Source organism: Eschscholzia californica, unplaced genomic scaffold (assembly GCF_041429995.1).
Source record: "Eschscholzia californica isolate CP2 unplaced genomic scaffold, dmEscCali1.0.p SCAF_2, whole genome shotgun sequence".
Classification (NCBI taxonomy): Eukaryota; Viridiplantae; Streptophyta; class Magnoliopsida; order Ranunculales; family Papaveraceae; genus Eschscholzia; species Eschscholzia californica.
In genome coordinates, this window is record NW_028238309.1 from 55,415,479 (window position 1) to 55,438,926 (window position 23,448).

General features: G+C 35.0%; 2 protein-coding genes across 5 annotated transcripts; both read left to right on the top strand.

Moving 5' to 3' along the window:
* Nucleotides 1-552: 552 nt before the first annotated feature.
* Nucleotides 553-18,244, top strand: LOC147559200 (uncharacterized). Of its 3 annotated transcripts, XM_086661034.1 has the most exons (11): nucleotides 646-926; nucleotides 2,102-2,196; nucleotides 2,412-2,476; nucleotides 2,570-2,613; nucleotides 3,371-3,448; nucleotides 3,571-3,724; nucleotides 3,831-4,010; nucleotides 5,225-5,284; nucleotides 5,365-5,479; nucleotides 6,299-6,333; nucleotides 18,207-18,244. In XM_086661034.1, the coding sequence occupies exons 1-9, from the start codon at nucleotides 787-789 to the stop codon at nucleotides 5,473-5,475; spliced, it is 927 nt and encodes a 308-aa protein (XP_086517160.1). In that variant the 5' UTR covers nucleotides 646-786; the 3' UTR covers nucleotides 5,476-5,479; nucleotides 6,299-6,333; nucleotides 18,207-18,244. The 3 variants fall into 3 exon arrangements, 2 of the variants coding, with proteins under 2 accessions (XP_086517159.1, XP_086517160.1); XM_086661033.1 differs by lacking the exon at nucleotides 18,207-18,244 and having other exon boundaries at nucleotides 553-926; nucleotides 6,299-6,559; XR_015234515.1 differs by lacking the exon at nucleotides 18,207-18,244 and having other exon boundaries at nucleotides 3,831-4,292; nucleotides 4,990-5,284; nucleotides 6,299-6,559.
* On the top strand, nucleotides 13,776-19,171 carry LOC147559201 (uncharacterized). 2 transcript variants are annotated; one of them, XM_086661036.1, is made up of 12 exons: nucleotides 13,834-14,029; nucleotides 14,860-14,954; nucleotides 15,076-15,140; nucleotides 15,298-15,341; nucleotides 16,036-16,113; nucleotides 16,232-16,385; nucleotides 16,485-16,664; nucleotides 17,562-17,621; nucleotides 17,702-17,816; nucleotides 17,994-18,044; nucleotides 18,171-18,272; nucleotides 18,882-19,171. In XM_086661036.1, exons 1-9 carry the CDS (start codon nucleotides 13,890-13,892, stop codon nucleotides 17,810-17,812), a joined length of 927 nt encoding a protein of 308 aa, XP_086517162.1. In that variant the 5' UTR covers nucleotides 13,834-13,889; the 3' UTR covers nucleotides 17,813-17,816; nucleotides 17,994-18,044; nucleotides 18,171-18,272; nucleotides 18,882-19,171. The 2 variants fall into 2 exon arrangements, with proteins under 2 accessions (XP_086517161.1, XP_086517162.1); XM_086661035.1 differs by lacking the exon at nucleotides 18,882-19,171 and having other exon boundaries at nucleotides 13,776-14,029; nucleotides 18,171-18,429.
* Nucleotides 19,172-23,448: the final 4,277 nt, after the last annotated feature.

A 23,448-nucleotide genomic window follows, 5' to 3' on the forward strand; every position in this document is an offset into this window, starting at 1 on the left:
TTCTGAATACCGATTTATTTCTTTATTTATTTTTGAGTTTTATATTTTATTTTTATTTTACCTCAATCAAACCATTTTTAAATCTCAATAGTTTTAAGGTTAGATTTTAGTTTAACTTAGTCTCTGAGGAACGAACCGGTCTTACCGGACTTATTACTTGACGCCCGTATACTTGCGGGTGGAGACCTTTTAGGGTAACCTTTTAGGCCCATCAAAGGGTGAGGTGGACAGAGTGATGTGGTAATTGTTATATGAGGTGGACAAAGAAAAAGAAAAAAAATAATTACAGAAATGCCATGAGGGTAGAATTGGGAGGTTGAAAAAATTTGGGGTCATTTAGAAATTTTTTGGGGCCAAAACGAACTGCCGGACACAATTGGGGGCCAAAACGGCCAGTTGGTCACAAATCGGAGGCCAAAACGGAATTAACCCAAAAAAAAGTTCCCAAAAGAATGAAAAAAAAAGTCCTCCTGGCTGAAAATTAAGAACAAACATTCGCTATTCTGCATTCGCAAAACGGCAAATATTATTATCCCAACGCTTAAAGAGTACATACTCCTTAAATCCAGACCGCCCAACACTCTCTGTACGCTCTAGGAAATAAAATTTCATAATGTAAGATATACCAAGCGCGTGTCTTCCTGAGGAGGCCTGGAAATTTAACCTCCCAAATTCATCAATCACTCTCTCTCTCTCTCACTCTCTCTAATTGAACACTTTAAACTTTGTCTCTCTAAAAATCCCTATTTTCTCTGGTTTTCGCTCTTTTTCTCACTCTAAAAACAAATGGACGGTGTTATTGTAAGCTCTCGCCCGACGATCATGGTGACAAACGACGATGGAATCGACGCACCTGGTTTACGAGCTCTGGTTCAGGTTCTCGTTTCCACCGGTCATTACGAGGTTCAAGTCTGTGCTCCTAGTTCGTAAGTCCTTATGACCGTGTTGATAATGATGATGATTGTTATTATCTTAATTATCGTTCTCTAGTTTATTGTTACAAAAGATCTGATTTACATTATCTGCGATTAGCTGAAGTTTGATGAGAATCATGAGCTTTGAATATTCGATGAAGTAAAAAAAGTAAAAATTTTCTAGTTTTGATTCATCATTTTAGGCATTGAAGTGATATATCATCGAATTATATTTCAGTTAATCTAATCTGAGTTTAGTGATTTTTTATCAAATTCTATTGTTTCTGAAATTTAGTTTTCACGCAATTGTCTGAACAGATTGATCAATTAAATCTGTTTGTTTCTAGAAAAAATGAAGCTGAAAGAAAAAAACATTTTCTTTGTGATAAGATTTTGATCTAGATATCTTGTAGAATTTATTTTGGAGTTTATGAAAACTTGGAATTGTCATGGTTTTCATGCCAATACTCTAATGTACTTTGTGTCACTGATTACTAGCTTACCTGAAGTTCAGTCAAGAAATAGTGAAGTTAACCTTTTTGGTTGCAAGGTGTGTGAAGAAGGTAGTTTGGACTTCCATAATGTATAAGTAGTTCCTATATTAGGGATTCAACTAGGAGTGGTCTCATTTTAACCACAGAGGAATTCATGGTCCTATCTATCTATCTGGTAATCAGCAAACCTAAAGAATAACTAAATTTCATACCTTTCATGCAAATTTAGGTCTAGAAAAAGGTGAATTTAGCAGAATTGTTGGCATATATGGATGGGTTTGAATGCATGCTTAAAATCCCTTTTATGACATATGTGATATGTATCTTGTAAGTCTTTATGGTTTCATTTAAAATCATCACTACCTCTCAGAAACATCATGGACATACTAACTGCCAACTGGTGTCGGTTCTGCCGAATTATATATAATACATAAACAGGATTCATGAATTTCAGGATATGATTTAAGATCCATTGAAATGCTAAAACTTAATAAATGATATTTTTTTAATTAACTTTGAAACACTCAAACCAGCTGAAGTTATGATCCTTCTAGTTGGTAGCATTTGGAACCTGGCTTGTCAAGTTGCATTACCTAATTGGATGACCAAAATTGATGCCATGGTGGTTCATTTTTCAGGATAGAGGAATTATGTATTTCTCAGTTTTATGTTGATAGAAAGCACTCTTTGCAGGGAACAGTCTGCTGTTAGTCATTGTATTACTTGGCGTCATGCTCTTTCTGTTAAACGAGCTGAAATTGAAGGAGCAACAGCATTTGCAGTTGCTGGTTGGTTTATTCCCTGATTTCAACTCCACTTTTTTAGCAAGTTCAGTTTAAATAATTTTGTGCATCCTCATGGTTTCGTCCTATATTTATGTGTACATTTAAGAAATTTAGCATTTACATATTTTTGCTCTGTGTAACCTTCTTCTCTCTGCAAAAATTCCACTTATAATGGAGACGTTCAGCAAGATTTATAATTCTCTAGATGTTACTTGCAGGAACTCCTGCTGATTCTGCTTCTATTGGTATTTCCCAAGTGCTCTTTCCCTCAATTCCTGATCTGGTAATTCTCCAGAAAACTAGTGTGGTAAACTTAAATCATGGTATATAAAAACAAATTTCAAAATTTGGGTTGCTAATATTTTTCCTATGACAGGTAATCAGTGGCATTAACATGGGTAGCAACTGCGGATATCATATGTAAGTATTATTCTGTTGAGTGACAGAAGTATTCCCACGTGTTATTATTGACTGCCTTAACAAATGTGCTTTAAGTTCCAGAACATAGGTTTAGAACCAATTAACAATGAGCGAGCCTTTCTCCGGATCTTCAATCTTATTATTTAGTTTCTAGGCGAACCTTGGCCATGTGAACACGCCTCCGTCATGTGTGACGTTCTTTTGATGTCGTCCATTCTTTATATAAAAGTGTAGTATACATGCGACCATTGCGACAATGGTTCAGGCCTTGATTGGTACCATATTAAGGTTGTGTGCTTCTAACTGAAAATCAATGAGCTACAAGTGGTGAGATCTTTGGATCTTATTTAGTTGATATCTACACTAACCGTATTCACATTCTATTCTGAGTACTTGTAGTAGGTTAGCACAAACAAGAGTCAACAATTGCTTGCAGATTTTTAGTGGACAACTCTACCATTTAAGCTCCAGAAAACGAAACTTACTGGACTTCTAAAGGTGGACACTTCTAAAAAATTAGCATCAAATAAGAATCAACAAGTTTCGTGTCTACTGTAATTGGTGAAAAAGTTTAAATAGTTATGAATGAAAAAATAGGAAGGAGGGGAATAATTGATCAGGTTGGAGTTCCTTTAGCCCTTAGCACTCTTTCGGTTAATACTGTCTTGTTTGGTTGACACTAAGGATGTGTATCTTACTTCTTTCATTCTTCCAGGCCACATCATGTAATGGTTTCACCTTCCTCTTTTACTTGCAGTGTTTACTCTGGGACAGTAGGTGGTGCTCGAGAGGCCTTCTTTTATGGAGTACCTTCTATAGCCATATCATATGATTGGTAAGAAACAGCATATTTATCACGTTGAGACAATCATATCTCAGTGATGAAAGAAAACCTGTCGTCATGTCAAGTTATGTGGTTTTTTGCCTCCATGTCTAACTATAGAGATTAACTTTCAGGGTTGCAGGTAAAAGCAGCATTAATGACTTCAAAATAGGAGCCGAAGCATGTTTGCCCATCATCAATGCAATACTTATCGATATCAAGAACAAAACATATTCTCCAAGTTATTTTTTGAACATAGATCTTCCTACAGATGTTATGAATCATAAGGTGATCTTTAGATCTCAAATCATGGATCAAGTTATCTTTTTTTTGTAAGTCGAGATTCAGGGACATGTTCTCATTCTCACAATTTCCTGTCCAATGCATTGGTTAGGGCTATAAACCAACTAGACAGGGTAAAAGTATAGTGCAAGTTGGGTGGAAACAAGTTTCTTCAGAATCTCAAGGAGGTAAAATGCTATCAACAATGACTATGGACAATAATTCATCAGTCGGGGAAGAGAAACATGTCTCCTCAATTCCACAGCAAGAACATCTTTTATACAAGAGACAGGTATTGCCACTTTTTATTCCAATTTCTTTGCATTCAAAGGTAAAACTCATTTGCTAGTTCATATCATGGATTGATAATGTCTTAATAATTTCATATAATTTGCGGGTGATCTGTCATTGGCGTCACTTCGATTGTTACTTCCCATAGCTATAAGATTATTAAAAAAGGGTGACTAAAAACAAGTTAGAATCAACAACTAAAAAGAGAGAAAATTAAACAAAAATTCATGAAGGCGATACTGAAACATAAGCAGTAACTCTTGAAGTGACAAATAGCATCTAGGCGATTCTCTTTTTTTTTTTTGAAAATTAGATTGAATATATAAGGAGAAAAAACTATGTACAAAGGTTAGGGATTCAAGGTTGATTTCTCACATCATCCAAGTATCCCAATTTAAAACTACTTCAAGATAAGATACATTCTTATATTTATCTAATCTCCTAATCCAAGCAAAGATAGTGCCCTTCACGTCTTCAATGTCAACTGAAGAGTTTAGGTTTTTCTCTTTAAAGATCTTGTTGTTCCTGTCGCTCCATATGCACCATATGATCGCTGCAGGGACTAGTTGCCACACTTCCCTTCTATGTTTTTTCTTATACAGACCATCCCATTGAGTAACCATATGATTAATAGTGTTGGGGGTACACCACTGGCCACCCATGGACTGGGTGAAGAAGCTCCACAGGTTTGAGGCTACCTTACAGTGTAGAAACAGATGTTCCAACGATTCTTCCTCTGCCTTGCATAATATGCATCTGTTAGGTATCTGGAAACCTCTTCTTCTCAGTGAATCCACCGTGGGAATTTTACGTAGTAGGATTGCCCACATGAAGAAACCCACCCTGGGGGGCAGAGCTTTGAGCCACACATATTTGGAGACACATTGCTCAAGCAGACTATCTTCTATGTCCAATCTCTTATAACAATTTGACACAGAGAGTGGGTCTTTCTCCTCAATACGCCATACTCTTGTATCTAGGCGATTCTCTTCACTTACGCGAGTTACTGTTTTATTTCTTACCAGACAACTCTATAAGGTTATGCATATAATTGTACATACATTAGAGTATCACTAGATCCAACTTTAGAGACCCACTAGAAAGAGATTATTTTATGCCTTGATTTTTCAACCTTACAGCTATCTAATCCAACCTCTATATGTTACCTATTTAATCTAGACGTAATATAACAAATGAATAAGTTACTACTGTTAGGTAAGGGGGCTACAATTTGACAGTGAGGATATGGATTATGAAGCTCTCCAGAAAGGATATGTAAGTATTTTCTCTTCAAACCTAAAGAAATTACAAGAAAAAGAAAAACAGTCATGCTTAAGTGCACCAATCTATTTCAGATAACAGTCACTCCTCTTGGCGCGCTCTCTCGTGCTGATTCTGATTGTGAAGCCCACTTGAAAGATTGGCTACCTCGTGTAGCTGAACATTCATCCCCATCAGCTATATAGACTAGTGAGTTTAATCCTTCAATTTTAGATTCATGCATTGACTTATCTTTTAAGAATTTTTTTCCTCCTTTACGAAGTTTTCATGTGATCTTATCTGTTTTTACTTACTTCCCAAAATTCTTGATTCGATTCATTTGGGTTGCATATATATGAGTTAGAAGAGCTAGGTTGGGCTGTTGTACCCACTGGATCATCTGTCACAGTGGGTTCTTGTGATTATACCAGTGCTTTAAAAATGACTGAATGAAACTCCCATTTCTTGCCATGTATTGCCTATCACCATTTCAATGACCCTTTATTCTTAATAGTTGTTTCTTACTATTAAATAACTAGTTTTACTTTTAATGTTGTGGTGAAAGATAGTGATGTGTCATTAAGTCAAATGCTAAGTAAATATTTTCGAAGTACAATTATGGTTACCCTCTTAGTTGATGAAGTATTTTTATCAAACAAATGCCATTTCTCTGTAACGAACTCTCACTGTTATTTTCTGTCATTTGTCACGTGGGGTGCTAGGACCACCGTCTATTTTCCGTAATAGCCACTTGTTTTGGAGGTTAAACGACCGTTTTGTTTCTTTTTAAAGATAGATCGTTCAAGTTGCTTTTACATTCCATTACAGCTGCATTCTCCTATTCTTTTTTCTCATTTTTCAACAAGGACCATTTTTTCGGAGAAAAAAAATAGTATAACGACCATATCAATGAACTTTTTTTTTTCTGAAGATGTTCTTCTGCAGTTACAGCCTCTTGTAATCATAGCTAGCTAAAAATAATCCAAGACCTGTAGTGTGAGCATTTATACTGAAAATGTTCTTCTGCAGGATATCCTGATGTGGCGATAGCTAAGAATGTTAAAAATTCAAGAATTCGGGTAACCATTTCTTGTTTGCTAATCTCATCTCAATTAGCAGACTTCCCCTGCGAGACTCTTACTTTTTCAGGGTAGACATCAATTGCTGCAAGTTTTTCTAATTATCTACAAAAGATACATATTAATGAACTTATTATGTTGCTATAATCCTTTTTTTCTTCGGTTTCTTACTCAACTATATTTAAATAATGAACTATAGCAATTTGATTTAGAAGACGAGATCAATACCAGCCTAATTGTCCGCTGGAGACTACCAGCCAGGGCTATTCTTGGAGTCTTGGCTATAGGCCTGTCGTGTCCCGTCCTTTGTTTCTCCACTTGACTAATCAAGGCATCCATGCTACCCGAAAAGCCTGGTTAATAAGTGCGCTAATGTAGTATATTACAAGTCTATTCCCAAGATTTGGAGAGTCCTTCTGGGTGAAGTGTCTTGCGAATAAAACTTCCCATTCACATCAGCAATACCTCCCGAAAGTTCTATTGGCAACCTATTCTTTGAGCGAAACCCTGTACTCATGCATAACCACCTGACTCCCTGGGAGCTGTTTCAAGAAGTACCTCCCCATTTGGATTATGCACAATAGCTCCATACCCTCAGGGACGCAAGGCGCAATTGCCAATCAGTTTTTGTCAGTACCCAGCCCTCATCAGGGTCCCATCAGTCTCTACCCGAATGTTCCAACAACAATTTGCTGCCTCGAAGTTCCTAGAATTTTCCCAGTCAATTTGCTTGGGCTAACAGCCATTTCTGAGTGACTCTCTTTCATAATGTCGCTTGCCGATTTAGTTACGCCTTCAAACACTTTTGCATTACGTTCACGCCAATGATGATAGAATGATAGTAAACAGATGCATTAAACATAACTCATCCAAGCTTGGACTCGATGTGGTTGCCCCGGAACATAGTCCGGCACCATTGGCTTCCATCCTCCCATGTCCTGTAAGATGAATCCAAGCAAATGTAGGATGATGTAATATAGTATATAATATAATATGATATACCTAATCGGAATGGGTTTTACTGCCTAATTTCAAACCACTTTCAATCCTAGATATATTTTTTGATCTTCATCCTATTTTCGACTCTTAAACAATCATTAAAACCTGTCCCGTTAGAGGCCGGTTTGGGAGAAAACCTACCACAGTCAGGACCAAATTGACACATCTAGGTGTTTTGTCTAATTTTTCTTTTTTCAAAAAGACCATGACAATTGGGACCTTCCTTGACTGCTGCCTAGGCACGAGCCAGGTTTGATTAGGGGTGGGATTTTGGTTCGAAAACCCGAAATCCGCCCACGACCGCCCGAGTACGAAGCGTCTGTGACCGTCTGTTGCCCGAATCGGTCCGTACCCGCCCGACCGCAAGAGCTTAAGCGGACGGACGCGGGCATAGGTCCTTACCCGGTGGTCCGACCGAATCCGCCCGCTTATATTGTCTGCCCGACCGAATCCGTCCATACCCGTTCGTTTATCCTACCAGTCATACCCGCCCGCATATATGATTGATTTTAAGCTTTTAGATTTGTAGGGTTAGCTACAACCATTAGATTTCAAGAGTAAAAATATGTAACCCTAGAAATCACTTTTCTTAATCTTATCTTTACCTCTCTACTTCTCTAGTCTCTTTCTCCTCTAAAATCTCAATATCTCACCAGTAACCCTTGAACCCACAATACACCGTAGAACCCACAATGCACTGATCGTAATCCATGTGAAGAAGAATAGAACCGATCGTAATCTATGAGAAATCTCAATGATTATCCTTTAATTTTGTATTCAGAATTTTTTTATTGAAAAACCCAAAAAATGGGCTCAAATACAAAACCAGGCCCACTATGTATTAATATTAGTTGAAAAACCCATTTTTTTAAAAATAAACAAAGATCAAACCCTTTTCCTGATCCCAATGCTCATTTACTCATCTCTAAGTAGTCATATTTTCAGATAATACCTCTTTTGCCCTTTATATATTAAGGATTTTTTTCCCTCTCAAACTTCCTGTATATATTTAGTTTCCCTCTCTACAAAACTATTTTCCTTCCATCCTCTCTCTCTCTCTCATATTTGGCAGCGAAATATCACACACAAATCATAACCGGACTGAGCATCCCGATCATTTCGCCGGCAATCTCTCTCCTTAAATCTCTCCCCTTCCGTCTACAGGTACTTTATCTTCACAGAAAAGTATTTCTTGATCTTCATCTTTCTTCCATCTTTTCTCTCTCTAGATTCATCTTCATTTCACTTTATTTTCATACTAACCATTTTTATCTATTTCTGTTCATCTTTATCACCAACACCATGTTTTGTTCATCTTCATTTAAGCATCTTCATTGCACCTTCATTTCATGCTAACAATCTCTATTTATTTCTGTTCATCTTTATCATCAACACCATGTTTTGTTCATCTTCATTTAAGCATATGATTTGTTCTTCAAACTTAAGCATATGATTTGTTCTTCAATGTTTGATATCTTTTTAGATCTATTCTTTTAACTTTAATATGATATTTTTGTTCTAAGAAAACAAAAGTACAATTTTAGATCTGTTTTTAAGTTTCTCTCTCTAGATATTACGTTTTTAACATATTTTGATTTTTAACAACCAAATTGGTTGTTGTTTTAAGCATTTTAAAATATGTTTTTAGTTCGATTTTAATACATCGAGCAAATTTACAAATGTTTTATTCATTTTTATAGATGTTACCACCAGAACTCAGATTTGTCCCTTCCACAAATTGATTGGTGTTTTAAGCAATTTAAATTTGTTGTAGAAACAATGTTGATGCAACTAGCAAACTGGAAAATATTTTATATATTTCGTCATTTTTAAGAACTGAAAAAGTACAAACTTAGATCTATTTTTCAGTTTCTCTCTCTAGAAATTACGTTTTAGTAGATATTGATGTTTAACAGACAAGTATTGTAAGCATTTTAGAATATGTTGTTAGCACAATGTTAATACAACGAGCAAACTGAAAAATGTTTTCTGTATTGTTATAGTTGTTACCATCAAAATCCAGATTTTGTGTCTTACAAAAATTGATTGGTGTTTTAAGCATTTTAAATTTGTTGTAGAAACAATGTTGATTCAGGGGCCAAACTCGAAAATGCTTGCTCCAAATATTCACTTAGTGATTGTGTTTTTTAACTTAATAATATTTTCGGCAATGATGATTTTTGGTTGCAGTTCCTTGGTTGATGTTTGCAATTCCTAACTTGCTATCAACATCTTCTTAGATGTTTATGTTTTTGCAATAATGCTTTGAGCACGAAACTATTATTAGCAATAAAGATTTAATTACTTCATTTGTCATCCTTCTCTCTGCAAGTACATTAATGTTCCAAACAATTTCAAATATGTTTTAGTTATACCAAGGGTTTGGTTTCTTTTATTAAGTTGCTCTCTGATAGTTTTTATTTGTTTGAGACATATTTTAAAATGTTACTGTACATTTTCAGAATAATAATCAAATTGTGAAATGTTGACAACATTTATGTTTGTGTCCAAGTTTGCATGCTATATGTTTTTGGAAAATTTCTGAAGCTGATAACAATGTTATAATTGTCCTATGCAAGGAACCATTTGCTGCCATAAAGCGGAAAGAAAAGGGAGAAATGAGAAGGAAACAGAGGTGGTTGAAGTCAAAATGTTTTGGATTGACAACTTTAACGGGCAGAATTGGAAAATTAATGTTGTCAACGGGCAGAATTGGAAAATTTCTTCTACCTTAAAGTCGGGCTAGAAGAAACTTGCACAAAGAAAACGGGCAGAATTGACAACTTTAACGAAGATTGGAAAATTAATGAAAATAATTGTTTTCGTGTCAACAAAACTCAAAATGTTTTGGATTCTTAGAGTGGGATTTCCGCTGTAACTACATGTTTATATAAGTTGGATTTTGTTGTGAGGAAATTTGCAGATGCTTTTGCAATAAGCTTCTTTTGTTTATTGCAAAACCGAAAAAACAAGAGCAAATTTGTTTTCGCTTTGAACAAACTGAGATGTGTCAGAAGTATTTTGATGTGTTGTATTTGTCAATATGATTTGTTCGATAATAGTGTTCTGTTTTATTTTCTTTTTTTTGTTTGCAAAAAAATGGATGTTATCTTCGAACAAAATCGGAAATGTAGATAAAACTGACTAAATAAATCAAACATTTTCGAGTTTGCTCGTTGCATGAACATTGTTTCTAAAACAAATTTAAAATGTTTAAAACATCAATTAATTTTTTTTAAGGCACAAAATCTGGATTTTGGTGGTAACATCAATCAAGTTATGTTGAAGACATTTGGGGTTCTTTTTCAAACATTTATGGTGTTGTTGACGACATTTTGTGTTCAGTTTCAGACATTCAGGCAAATGTTGATGATTTTTAAGTGCTTTACTTGGTAAAAAAAACTTTTGTCTTCGTTTAGCATTTTGGGTGGTTTTGAAAACATTTATAGTTATGTTAAAGACATTTTGGGTTCTGTTTCAAATATTTACGGGTTTGTTGTAGTTATTTTGGGTTTTGTCCCAGACATTCATTGATTTGTTGATGAATTTTGGGTGTTTTAAAGTCTTTGTTCTTAGTTTAGCATTTTGGAGAGTTTTTGAAAACATTTAAAAATATGTTGAAGACATTTTTGGTTTTGTTTCAGACATTCAGGGGAATGTTGATGATTTTTTAGGGTTTTACTTGGTAAAAAAACTTTTGTCATTCGTTTAACATTTTGGGGTTTTTTTTGAAACATTTAAAGTTATGTTGAAAACATATTGGGTTATGATTTAAACATTTGCGGTTTTATTCTTGACATTTTCAAGAATGTCACCTACAATGTTGGACATGTTCATAACATTTTATGATTAAGTTAACAAAAAATTTGTTCTTCAAAATATATGAGATGCAGAGACAATAAACAGTTTGTCTCAAGAATTAAACAAAATATGAAGAAACAATCAATAATGTTATGGACATTCTTCAGGTGCGTTTTTTACATTGTTTGACACTCTTTTGGATGAATAAGAAATTTACAAAATAAGAGTTAGCCATGTAAGGATCCATTCACTATACAACATGAGTTAGAATGTTTGGAACAATATATAAAATTCATAGACAAAAAGAAGAGTTTCTAAGACAAATAAGCAACATATTTGTAAATATCTAATTCATGTTGGAGACATACGGAAGAATGACAATTACAATTGGGTTCGACATGATTCACAAACTAGCTTTTCTTATCATTATTTTGAGAAGTAACAGGTACTCTATCCGGTTCCATAGATGAAAATTCTGCAAGCGGAATGAACAAATGATTATATGCAGTAGGAATATTGGAAAATGCTCGAGACATTAAAACGAACGTTATCAACATTTCTAAAAATGTTTAGCATTAGCGAAAAATGTCAAAGACATTCTCATTCAGAATGAATCCCGCATATGAAGAGCAAAAATATAGATTAAACAATTGATAAGTATGCTTTTAACAAAAGAGAAAGTGTTCTCATTATTGAAGAAGTGTCGGTATTTTGAACAACAAAAAATGCTTAACGAAGAACAATCACTTTTGTACCAAGTAAAAAAAAAAATATCATCAACAAACCCCTAAATGTTTGAAACATAACCCAAAATGTCTTCAACTTAACTTTAAATTTTTCCCAAAACCCCTAAAATGCTTAACGAAGAACAAAAGCTTTTTTACCAAGTAAAACACCCAAAAATCAACAACAAAACCCTAAATGTTTGAAACAGAATCCCAAATGTCTTCAACATAACTGTAAATGTCTCCAAAAAAACTCCTAAAATGCTTAGCGAAGAACAATAGCTTTTTACCAAGTAAAACCCCAAAAAATCATCAACAAACTCCTAAATGTTTGAAACAAAACCCCTTAACGAACAACATATTCTAAAATGCTTAAAACACCTGAAAATAGATCTAACTTTGTACTTTTTGGGTTTTGTCCCAGACATTCATGGGTTTGTTGATGAATTTCGAGTGTTTTACTGAGTAAATAAGTATTTGTTCTTGGTTTAGCATTTTGGGGGGTTTTTGGAAACATTTTCAAATATGTTGAAGACATTTTGGGTTATGTTTCAGCCATTCACGGGAATGTTGATGATTGTTTAGGGTTTTACTTGGTAAAAAAAACCTTTTTTTATTCGTTTAACATTTTGGGGTTTTTTTTAAACATTTAAAGTTATGTTGCAAACATGTTGGGTTCTAATCTAAACATTTGCGATTTTGTTCCGGACATTTTGAAGAATGTCAACTACAATGTTGGAAACAGACCCCCTTAACGAACAACATATTCTAACATGCTTAAAACACCTGACAATTTGTCTGTTAAACATCAACATCTGCTTAAACGTAATTTCTAGAGAGAGAAACCGAAAAATAGATCTAACTTTGTACTTTTTAGTTTCTTAGAACAAAAATCTGTATAATGGATTTTACCTTGTTAAAGAAATTAGAGAATGTAGAAGTAAAACTCAAAAATCTTATAAGAAGATTGAACATCATTAAATAAAACTTATGATTGTATGATGATGAAGATTAAAGAAGAAGAAGAAGATGAAACATTAAAGAAGATGAAACATTAAAGAAGATGAAGATGAAATCATACCGGTAGTTCAATGGTCGGACTTCGTTTCCGAAGAAACTAATTTCATGTCCGATCACCCAATTCCGGTGAAGGTAGAGAGAGAAAACGATTATGGTCTTTAGCTTCTGGGAAAGTAAAAAAGAATGAAGAAATAAAAAGTAAAAAATCTTGGTTTTTGTAATAAGAAGACTGACCAAATTAATTTGGATGGGAAAGTGGGTGGGATTTTATGGGCATGATTTTGTGTAATAAAGGGTATAGTGGTACTTGTACATAGTGGGTTTTTTTCTCATTAATATTTAAGATTGGGTCTCTTTCTTGTTATTCCTCATATTTTGGGCCTTAGAATAACGGGCCATGTACTTTTTGGAATTGTAAAGGGGGAGTTTAGAAAGTTGTGTTTAGTTACTAAACAGTTTTAATCTTGAATAATTTTTTTTATGTGTTCATTAGTAACCGGTGACCGACCGACCGATACTTGGTTTGCCCGACTATCAAAACGGTCACGGGCACTTTGTTAGAGAAAAATCTGAAATGCCCGCCCGTTTTGTCCGGATGTCCGAATGGACACTTGAGACTTATGCCCGTTCCGCCCGGACTGGTTGACTTAGTGTCCGTTTCCCGCCCGTCCGAACCGATTCCCACCCCCGTATGATCATCCCAACTTAAAGTGGATAATTCCTTGCATCTACACCGTCGATTTTATTCTACATACCTCGAGGATATCCAACGGTTTACTCGAACATTGAAATGCTTTCGTAAGATATAAGATGTCACCAATAAAAGTGCGCACGTCATCCTGAGGAGGTCGTTATGCCTCCCGCGTCACTAGAAATTGAATTGAATATGGATCTCGACTCAGCAGCAACCCCTCTCTTTATTTTTTTCCCAAATCGAACAGTTCACTTTCTCTCTCTCTAAAAACTCCTCTCTTACTTCTCTCTTCTCTCTAAGAAATGGATGGTGTTTCTGTTTGCTCTCGTCCAACGATCATGGTGACAAATGATGATGGAATCGACGCACCTGGTTTACGAGCATTGGTTCAAGTTCTTGTTTCCACCGGTCGTTACGAGGTTCAAGTTTGTGCTCCTGACTCGTAAGTCATACAATCTTAATAATGATATTCATACGATCTGGTTTAGATGAATTTTAATGATGATCAAATATAAAGTGATAATGGTACTTTAAATGATTTAGGCGTTAAGTGATAAAAATGAGTAATGGTTAATCTAATTTGGGTTAGAGTAATCAGTCAGTTATTTTTGTACCCAATTTTTGCCATCCATCCATCACTCTTGGCAATTCTCATGGGCCTCGGACTCCTGACCAAGTAGTCCAAGGGCACTTGGACTGGCATCTGTCTGTGCTGTTCAAGTCCAGCACGGATTATGCCCAGTCCGAGTGCCCTCGGACTTGCCTCGTCTATGGGACGCGAAGAAAGAAAGCGGGCCAGAGTAAAAAAGAGGGGCTATTTCTGAACACGGTATGACTCAGTGAAAAAGATGTCCAGTGTTAAGAGTTCGATGCTGATTTCTTATACAACTTAATTGGAGTTTATTCTAGTTTGTGAAAAACCCCTGAAGGCATTTTGGGGTTTAGACACATACTTAAAATCCTTTATATGTGTGGTGGCATTTGGGGGCTTCAGATATCACCAGGGACATCTTAGATACATCAAGCTGCATAATGTACTTACTAAGTGGGTTTTTGAATTTGAATAGTTTATATCAAAATCAATAAGGTGTTTTTCTTAAAACACATGAACTTGAACACTTAGACCGTCAAAAATTAATGGCTATGACCTTTAAGTTTGGTAACTTTTGACCCTGGCTTGTCGGAGATTCGTGCACTGGTGGACCATGTGTCGAGATAGAGAAACAATGTATACCTTAGTTTTCATATGTTTGAACGAAAGAACTTTTGCAGGGAACAGTCCGCTGTTAGTCATTGTATTACTTGGCGTCATGCTATTTCTGTCAAACGAGTTGAAATCGAAGGAGCAACAGCATTTGCAGTTTCTGGTTGGTTTCTTTTATAACTTCAATTCTACACTTTCTTGTTTAACAGTTTTGTGCATCCTCGTCGTTCAGTGTAATCTTCTCGTATATGCAACTGTCACTCTTATTTGGATGTTATTTGCAGGAACTCCAGCCGATTCTGCTTCTATTGGTATTTCCCAAGTACTTTTTCCTGCAATTCCTGATCTGGTAATTCTCTTGACAACATAAAACAAGTGCAGAAACTTAATCACGATTCCTAATGACATCTGCGAAATACTAAAATAATATTTTCTTCGAAATACTTTCATCCTTTGCTCAATGAATTTAAAAAGTGTCAAATATTTGGTTGCTTTCCTCACAACAGGTAATCAGTGGCATTAACAAGGGTAGCAACTGTGGATATCATATGTAAGTAACATATCCTGTTTGGTGCATCTCTATGTTATTTGGTTCCTAGACAATTGTGGTCGTGTTCTTTTGAGCTTCACACATTCTTTACACAGGTGCATGGACATGTGACCACTGAGCTATTGTGTATATGTTGCTCAAATGTCTATAAGTTTGCGTGCTTCTAACTCAAAACTTGGCTATATGTGGGGTGGTCCTTGGATCTTATTTGCTCCTTGTCTAGGTTACCCTTGTTCCACTCTATTCCCGTCAGTTGCAGTAGGTTAGCAGAATGAAAGAAAACAAATTTCTTGCATATGCTTGTGGACAACAATACAATTTAGCTCTCAAAAAAGGAAATTTATTAAAATGGTGCAGCATATACAGTAAATTAGCCTCAAATAAGAATTAACGGTTCTTGCTTACTATAATTTTTGTGCCAGTTAGAGCATCAGAAGTAAGTCAATAGATATTGATGACAGTATAGGAAGAAAGGAAATGATTGATCACGTTGGATTTCCATTAGCTGCAGTTCTCTAGTCTGGACTTCTTTTAGTGATTTTTAATGCTTGGCCGCGTGCAACAAGTCTCTATTTCTGTTAATATTAGTTTATTGTTGGAATACCAGATAAATTTTCCAAGGACCTGTATCCGTATCTTCCTCTTTTCCTAATCACACTATGTAATGGGTTCCATCTTCCTTTTCTACTTGCAGTGTCTACTCTGGGACAGTAGGTGGTGCTCGAGAGGCCTTCTTTTATGGAGTACCTTCTATAGCTATATCATATGATTGGTATGCAATAACAAATTTATCATGTCAAGATGTATCATATCTCGTCTATGAAGGCAAACTTATCATTGATTTATGTGATTTCGTGCTTCAATGTCTAATTATCGAGATTGACTTTCAGGGTTAATGGTAAGAGCAGCATTAGTGACTTCAAAGTAAGCGCGGAGGCATGCTTGCCCATAATTAATTCAATACTGATTGATATCAAGAATAAAACATATTCTACACGTTTCTTTCTGAACATTGATCTCCCGACTGATGTTGTGAATCATAAGGTGATCTTTAGATCTCGAAATCATGGATTAATTTATCTTCTATATAGTCGTGATTCACCCTCTTCTCATTCTCATATTTTTTGTACGATGCATGGGTAGGGTTACAAGCCAACTAGACAGGGTAAAAGTATGACGCAAGACGGGTGGAGACAAGTTTCTTCCGAATCTGAAGGAGGAAAAATGCTATCAACAATGACTATGGAGACTAACTCATTGGTTGGGGAAGAGAAACACGTGTCCTCAATTCCATCACAAGAACATCTTTTATACAAGAGACAGGTATTGCTGCTTTGATTTTCATACTTTTGCATTCAAAAGTAAAATGCGTTTGCTACTTTATATCGCGAATTGGTAATGTCGTAATGTTTCTTTATAATCGGGTGATCTTTCTCATTGACGATAACCTTCCCGAAAAGTTGAAGTCAGTTTGTGATATAGTTTGTCTATTGTGAATACATAACCTTAAAATCTTGAAATTCACACTCTGATATTGTAGACTTAACGTTAACACTATCAGTCATGAAACATAACCAATAACAAATGTGTTGGGGCCTTGTAGGTGGTAGGTACCAAGGCATAATTCTCGTATACAGCTCAAGACCTAAGCAATATCTTACACACCTTGAAACTCCTCAATCGCTTAGTGTATTATCACTATTATGAAACAATATTTGTCAAGGTGATATTCAGGCGTAAACATCAATTGGTTCAGTGCGAATACCACGACCCGAAAGTCACAATAGACTGGTGCAATGTGATAAATCACATCAGACACATGCACCTGGAATTGAACTCCAGTGAATAGAGATTTATAACATCATCTTATGATGAACTTATATGACATAATCAAGGCGAACACTTGGTCTATATTACGAGCGATAACAAGAAAACTTATAGTATCTTTCTTGTGTATCACATATACAAATAAAATGTCCAACTGTTCTAGTTTAAGTAAAAGGCAGTAAATGAAAATTGTCTGTAAGATATATCCCTAACACACAATTGGCTAGACATGAGAAATCACTAGCTCCAACTTTGAAGTTTTACTAGAAAAGATTAGTTTAAGCCTATTGTTTCTTGATCTTATAACCTTTCTATCTAACCTAACTTCTGTCTTCTTACTTTTATAGCTATATTAAATATAACATAGGAATCTATCACTATATTTAATGTTAGGTAAGGGGGGTACAATTTGACAGTGAGGATATGGATTATCAAGCTCTCCAAGAAGGTTATGTAAGTATTTCCTCTGAAAACTTAAAGAAATGACCAGAAAAAGAAAAACAGCCACGGTTAACTTCTCCAATCTATTTCAGATTACAGTTACTCCTCTTGGTGCCCTCTCTCGTGCCGATGCTGATTGTGAGGCCCATTTAAAAGATTGGCTACCTCGTATAGCTGAACATCCGTCCTCGTCAGCCTTATAGACTAGTGAGTATTTCAATTTTACAGATTTTTCTCCTTTTCGAAGCTTTGGTGTGATCGAATCTGTTTACTTTCCGAACTTCTTGATTTGATTCATTTGGACTGCATATATTGACTATTATACACTGGCTCTTAATTTTGGTATATATTGTCGTTTTTACTCCCCTTTTTTCCGTTTAACAGTGACCATTTTCGAGGAAAACCATTATAACGACTACTTTTCCCGTTCTAAAGGTAATGTGCCATTAGGCCTTTACTATTCTGTTCTACCATTATCTCGAACATTGTTAATGAATCATCAATAAAAAGTCCTGAAACTGTAGTTTGAGTTTCTATACTGAAATTGTTCGCTGTCTGCAGGATATCCTGGTGAGGGCACTATATCAGGACGTTAAGTTCAAGAATTTGGGTAGACGGTTCTTGTTTGCTCATCTTAATATCCATCAATAACATTCTTCCCCTGTGAGTCTCTTTCTATCTCAGGGTAAACATGTAATTGCTGCAAAGTTCTGCGAATCAGTATCTTGCAAAACTACACATTGATGAACTTATAATGTTGCTATAATGTTTACTTCACACTTTCTAACCCTAATAATATTTAATATTGAATCGTGTAAAATTAGGTGTACTATTCGTTCCCCGTCTCATATGATCCTCTTCCTCGATTTTTACTTCACATTTTCTAACCCTAATTCCATATAATATAAGGTTTTTACTAGATATGGGCATGTGTCGTGTCCATCCTTGGCTTCTTTACTTGAGACTTGATCACTTGACTAACTAATCTAGGCACCTTACCTCAAAAGCCTGGTTAATATATACGCCGTATTATACAATTGCACAGATCTAGAAGATTTTATAAGCAACGTGGGACTAAGTGTTTTGCTAATAAAACTTCGGAGTCTAGTAACTGTACCTACCAAAACGATAGCTTCTCTTTTGGTTTTTGTTGATCATTCAGAAAGAGATAGTTTCATAATACTAGTGATTTTCTGTATTTTGGCTATGCTATCTTTTTCCTACCAGACATTCTTGATAGTATCATAACATGAACTATAATCGTTTTCGCAGGTAGAGTGTTGGAGTCATCTGATCATCTCACTTATAACATATAACATATGCCGTCATAATCTACCAACGCCATTTTTAGCTGCGTCACTATTGGCTTTGCTAAACAGACACATCCACATAATCATGTTTTACACTCTAGCTTAGGATTATTTCTACACTCTAGCTTAGGATTTTAGAAATAACTTATGAAAGGCATATTTAGGCAATTTGAATAGTTCATAATGTATTCTGAAAACTGCGAAATTTTTTGAGAAAGGAAAAGAACATAAAAAGAAATAAGATTGTTTCTGTACATAACGAATTATGAACAACGACATTGTGTTGTAGTTGTTCTAAAAGTATTATTTTTTGTTATAACTTACTAAATGAAAAAATGAAAAATAATTTAGAAAGAGAAATCATTTTGTACTTGAGTTGAAGAACAAAATATGATATTTGTCATAATGTATTATGAACGCTCGCCATACATTATGTGTGCTCATAAAAAGGACACCAACCGCTCGAATTATCTTGGGGTTGTAGCTCAGCCCCAGTTGTTTCCAAACCTTCATTCTCCTCATCACTTAACAATTAACATCTTGACTGCCTGTTGAACAATGGCATATACACATGATAAGGTATTATTAAAGATACATTTGTTTCGAGCCTTCCATAAACACCAAATGGTGTATATTCTCAACTTCAATTTGTTGACATCACTTCCTTCTTTTAACCATTCCAACAATACTTCCTTGAACTCTATATCTCCATCAAGTCTAAGAGCATCTCCAATGCAACACTCAATCTTAGAAACTCCGAGTGCCACTTAGGATTTTTAGAGTTTTTTCTTAAAAACCATCTCCAATGCAACACTCTATTTGGATCTCTAAGATGACATGTCGAGGGTGAAATAGAGATATCTCAAGAGGACACTCTATTTCTTGAGTGTCTTCTTGAGATATCTCTAATTGTCCACTTCATCAATATTTGATTTTCAACCAATAGAAATCGAGTCTTCTATATTTTCTAAAATAACTAATTATTTATTTACAAAAATAACTATGACACACAAGTAAATAAGATAAGTTTCGAGTTTTGCATTGGAGACACAAAAAATTTGAGGATCTCTATTGATGCCACATAGGAGTGAGAATCTCAATTGGAACTTGACACGTAGGATGAATAGAGATTTTTTTGCGTTTTGCATTGGAGATGCTCTAAGGGACAATAAGGAGCAGCTCCAAACTTCCATTGTAATCCTACATCTCCTAAACAATAAATCAATAGTCTCTTCCTCCCTATCACAGAAAGGGTATAACTTAGAGACCACAAATTAAATCTCAATGCTCTATCTTTTTTAGGAAGAGCTTGCTGAAGTAACCGCCAAATAAAATACTTAGCTCTTGGCAGCACATGTAACTTTGTCCAAAAATATTTCCAAGACAAGTTCGATATAGTATTACCACTTTGTGACGTCCTTGGGAAAGATTTCTCTAAAGTTTGTGAAGTGATTTAGTTGGGAACTTACCTATCTCTGTCCGCACCCATATGATTATATCTTCACCACCTCTAATATTTAATTGAACTTGAAGTATAGCCCTTGCGGATAACTTGTCAAAAACATCTACTGTAATTTCCTTCTTCCACTACCCGGTAGAAATTATCAAATCTTTGACTTTAAATAAATTTGGAATGTCTTGATTTTTTAATCTTTTCCTGGTTTAAAGCCCATTAAGTTAGGAACCCAAGAGTCATCCCAAATACGAATAGATGCACCATCTCCAACCGACCAACATAAACGTTCTTTGATGAATTCTCTCACTAGTAACATACCTTTCCACGTCTGAGTACATGACGTTTTAGACCCATGTAACCAAAACGCACAAGAATTTTTAAGGTATTTAGCTCTCAAAAGCCTAACCCACAATTCATTGGGTTCAGTGAATACTCTACCCTCCGTCTTTCTGACTAGCTTGTAAGTTATTCCAACTTAAATAGTGCATCTTCATGGAATCCATATCATGTCCCTACTAGAAATTCCTTTGGTGTTTCTCAATATTATCAAACACCCCTTCAGGAACAATGTTAATAAAGAGGTTAATAGGAGTAGAAGACAATTCACTCTTGAGAAGAATAGTTCTCTCCGCATGAAAGTGTCTTTCTCTTCCAACCCGAAAGCTTCTTCTCGATTTTATCCACTATAAAAACATAAGATTTAATCTTATGTTTCGGTTTAAGTAGGAAGTTCACCAAGTATTTGTCATCATCTTTCATCTCCTTTACTCCTAAGGGCAAGAATAACCATTTCATTCTTTGTAGAATCACAATTTCCACTAAGTCTAACCGACGATTTGTGATAGTTTATAAGTTGCCCCGAGCATGAAGCATAAATTTAACCGACGACTTATTATTTTTTAACATACCTAAGTGTATTTTTATAAGAAAAAAGTTAAATAGTTTTTATAGGAGAGGGATTGAGCTAACAACCCAAAATGGGTCGTTTAATGTGACCCAGTCCGTGGATGACAGAAAATGAAGGCAGGTCCACAACGTCAGATTGGAAGAGGAATTTCGAAAACGACCTTCGAGTTTTAAAAAATTACAGAAATTGCCATTAAAAAAGGTCTGGGAAATCAGAAAATTCTGAAAAAGAATCTGATGCACCTTCCATCAAATCTTGTACTTTCCACGATTTCACAGAATTGTCGTTACAAAATTTACCAACTTGCTATTTTCTTTCCTTTTTTCTAGATTTTTTTTATTTTTATTTTCTCCCACACATATTTCTCTCTCCAATCTCAGCAGATTTCACTCTCTTTAAAATTACTTTAACGTTTTTTTCTCTTTAATTCCTACTTTCTCTCCAATTTTTAACTAATTTTGAATTTCTCTCTCCATATCTTTTTTCTTTTAAACATATTTTCTCTCTCCAAACTTAACTATTTTCCTTCTCTCAAACTTTCTCTCCATTGTCATTTTTTTCTCATTCAAATCTCAACAGATTGCTTTCTCTTTTCATTTGTTTTCTAAATTTTCTACTTTTTAAATTTATGTTTTCCTTATGTACCGGGAATTGTTTTATGTACTTTCCATTTGGTTATCTACTAGACACTTTCTGAAATGAAAGTATAGGAATTTTTGTTATGTAATACATAATAAAATTTCTTATACATTCCTTGCGAAATGAAAACTATTTCACTTAACATTCATAGGACATTTTTTATGATAAATAACATTTCAAAAAGATTCGTTTAGAAATTTAGGGAAACTAAATATGATAAACCAGATTCAAGAAATTTCATAAAACATAGTGAAATAGATCTATGAATCCAGAAAAAATCAAAGATTTCATTCAGGACCCTCTTAATAAGAACTTAACGACACGAAATCGATCATAAATCATTAACGATCCTTGATCTTTTGAACCATATGAAGTCGACCTCTGATCTTCTTCTAGAGAGAGAAAGAAACTCAATTTATAAATAAGAAGACCAAGGTCGGCCTGAACATGTGGGAGGCCCCAAGCGAAATCATAATATGGGGTCCTATATAGTGTTTGTTAGAAAAAATAAATAAAATGTTAATGATGCTTAGAGGTGGATTCGATCTCTTGACATCCCGTACAAAATCTAACATCTTGAACTACTAAACTATTACTTGAATCATGTCATAAATCCGTTTAAAATATCATTATTATTCCAAAAATAACATATATAATTGGATATTTAAGGCCCACCTACGTGGGGGCCCAAAGCGACCGCTTTGGTTGGTTTGGGCTGGGGCCGCCCCTGGAATAACCTTTAGATGTATAAATAAGAACAGAAGACTTTTAGAGAGAGAAAGAACAGAAAATTTTTAGATGTTTAAGACACTTGGATGTATAAATAAGAATGAAGAAGGAATTGAAACAAAATAATGGGCGGGATCCCAAAATTTGGACCAAAATTTTGGAAAAAATTGTGCCACTGATCAAAATTTGAGAGAGAAAGAGATGAAGAAGATAAGATCAGAAAGTTTTAGAGAGAGAAAGAAAATGAAAATATCCTAGATTTAGTGGGAATTTCGAATTTTCAAAAAAGTAGTACCTTCCCGCTCAGATGGTCAGAAAAACTGGAAATGTCCCGTCCAAGGGCAAGAACGTAAGAATTAAAAAAATTAAGAAAAAATAACCTTTCCCGTGACATTTGGATTTGTCGTGAATTTTTTCGCAAAAATGGGTTGGGCTCTCATTTACAAGATGATCAAAACTCTCAAATTTTATTTTCAAAAATATAAAAGATTGTGACTCACCTCCTCTTTATGAACATATCATAGTTCTATGTAATGATCCTGCTGGCGGTCATCATCATAGTGGGCCTCTCGGCCAGAGTACTAGTGGGCCTAACAGACAAGTCGCCACCTAAGTCCACATTAGTATAGTTTCCAGGTTTAGATATTTAGGATTTTTATGTTATTATCTTAGCAATCAAAGAAAGTATCCCTTAATAGTTATCTTGTTTCTTTATTTGAGTCTATTTAGGAAAGTTCAATCTCTATATAAGAGAAGTCCAGTCTGTCTTGTTAAACATTGAATTGAATTGAATTATCA

What these genes read in the sequence shown, in the direction of transcription:
- LOC147559200 (XM_086661033.1), top strand. Translation starts at nt 787, where the DNA reads ATGGACGGTGTTATTGTAAGCTCTCGCCCGACGATCATGGTGACAAAC. An exon ending in TTCCCTCAATTCCTGATCTG is followed by an intron (nt 2,477 to 2,569) that starts GTAATTCTCCAG and finishes TTCCTATGACAG; the next exon opens with GTAATCAGTGGCATTAACAT. An exon ending in ATAGCCATATCATATGATTG is followed by an intron (nt 3,449 to 3,570) that starts GTAAGAAACAGC and finishes ATTAACTTTCAG; the next exon opens with GGTTGCAGGTAAAAGCAGCA.
- LOC147559201 (XM_086661035.1), top strand. Translation starts at nt 13,890, where the DNA reads ATGGATGGTGTTTCTGTTTGCTCTCGTCCAACGATCATGGTGACAAAT. An exon ending in TTCCTGCAATTCCTGATCTG is followed by an intron (nt 15,141 to 15,297) that starts GTAATTCTCTTG and finishes TCCTCACAACAG; the next exon opens with GTAATCAGTGGCATTAACAA. An exon ending in ATAGCTATATCATATGATTG is followed by an intron (nt 16,114 to 16,231) that starts GTATGCAATAAC and finishes ATTGACTTTCAG; the next exon opens with GGTTAATGGTAAGAGCAGCA.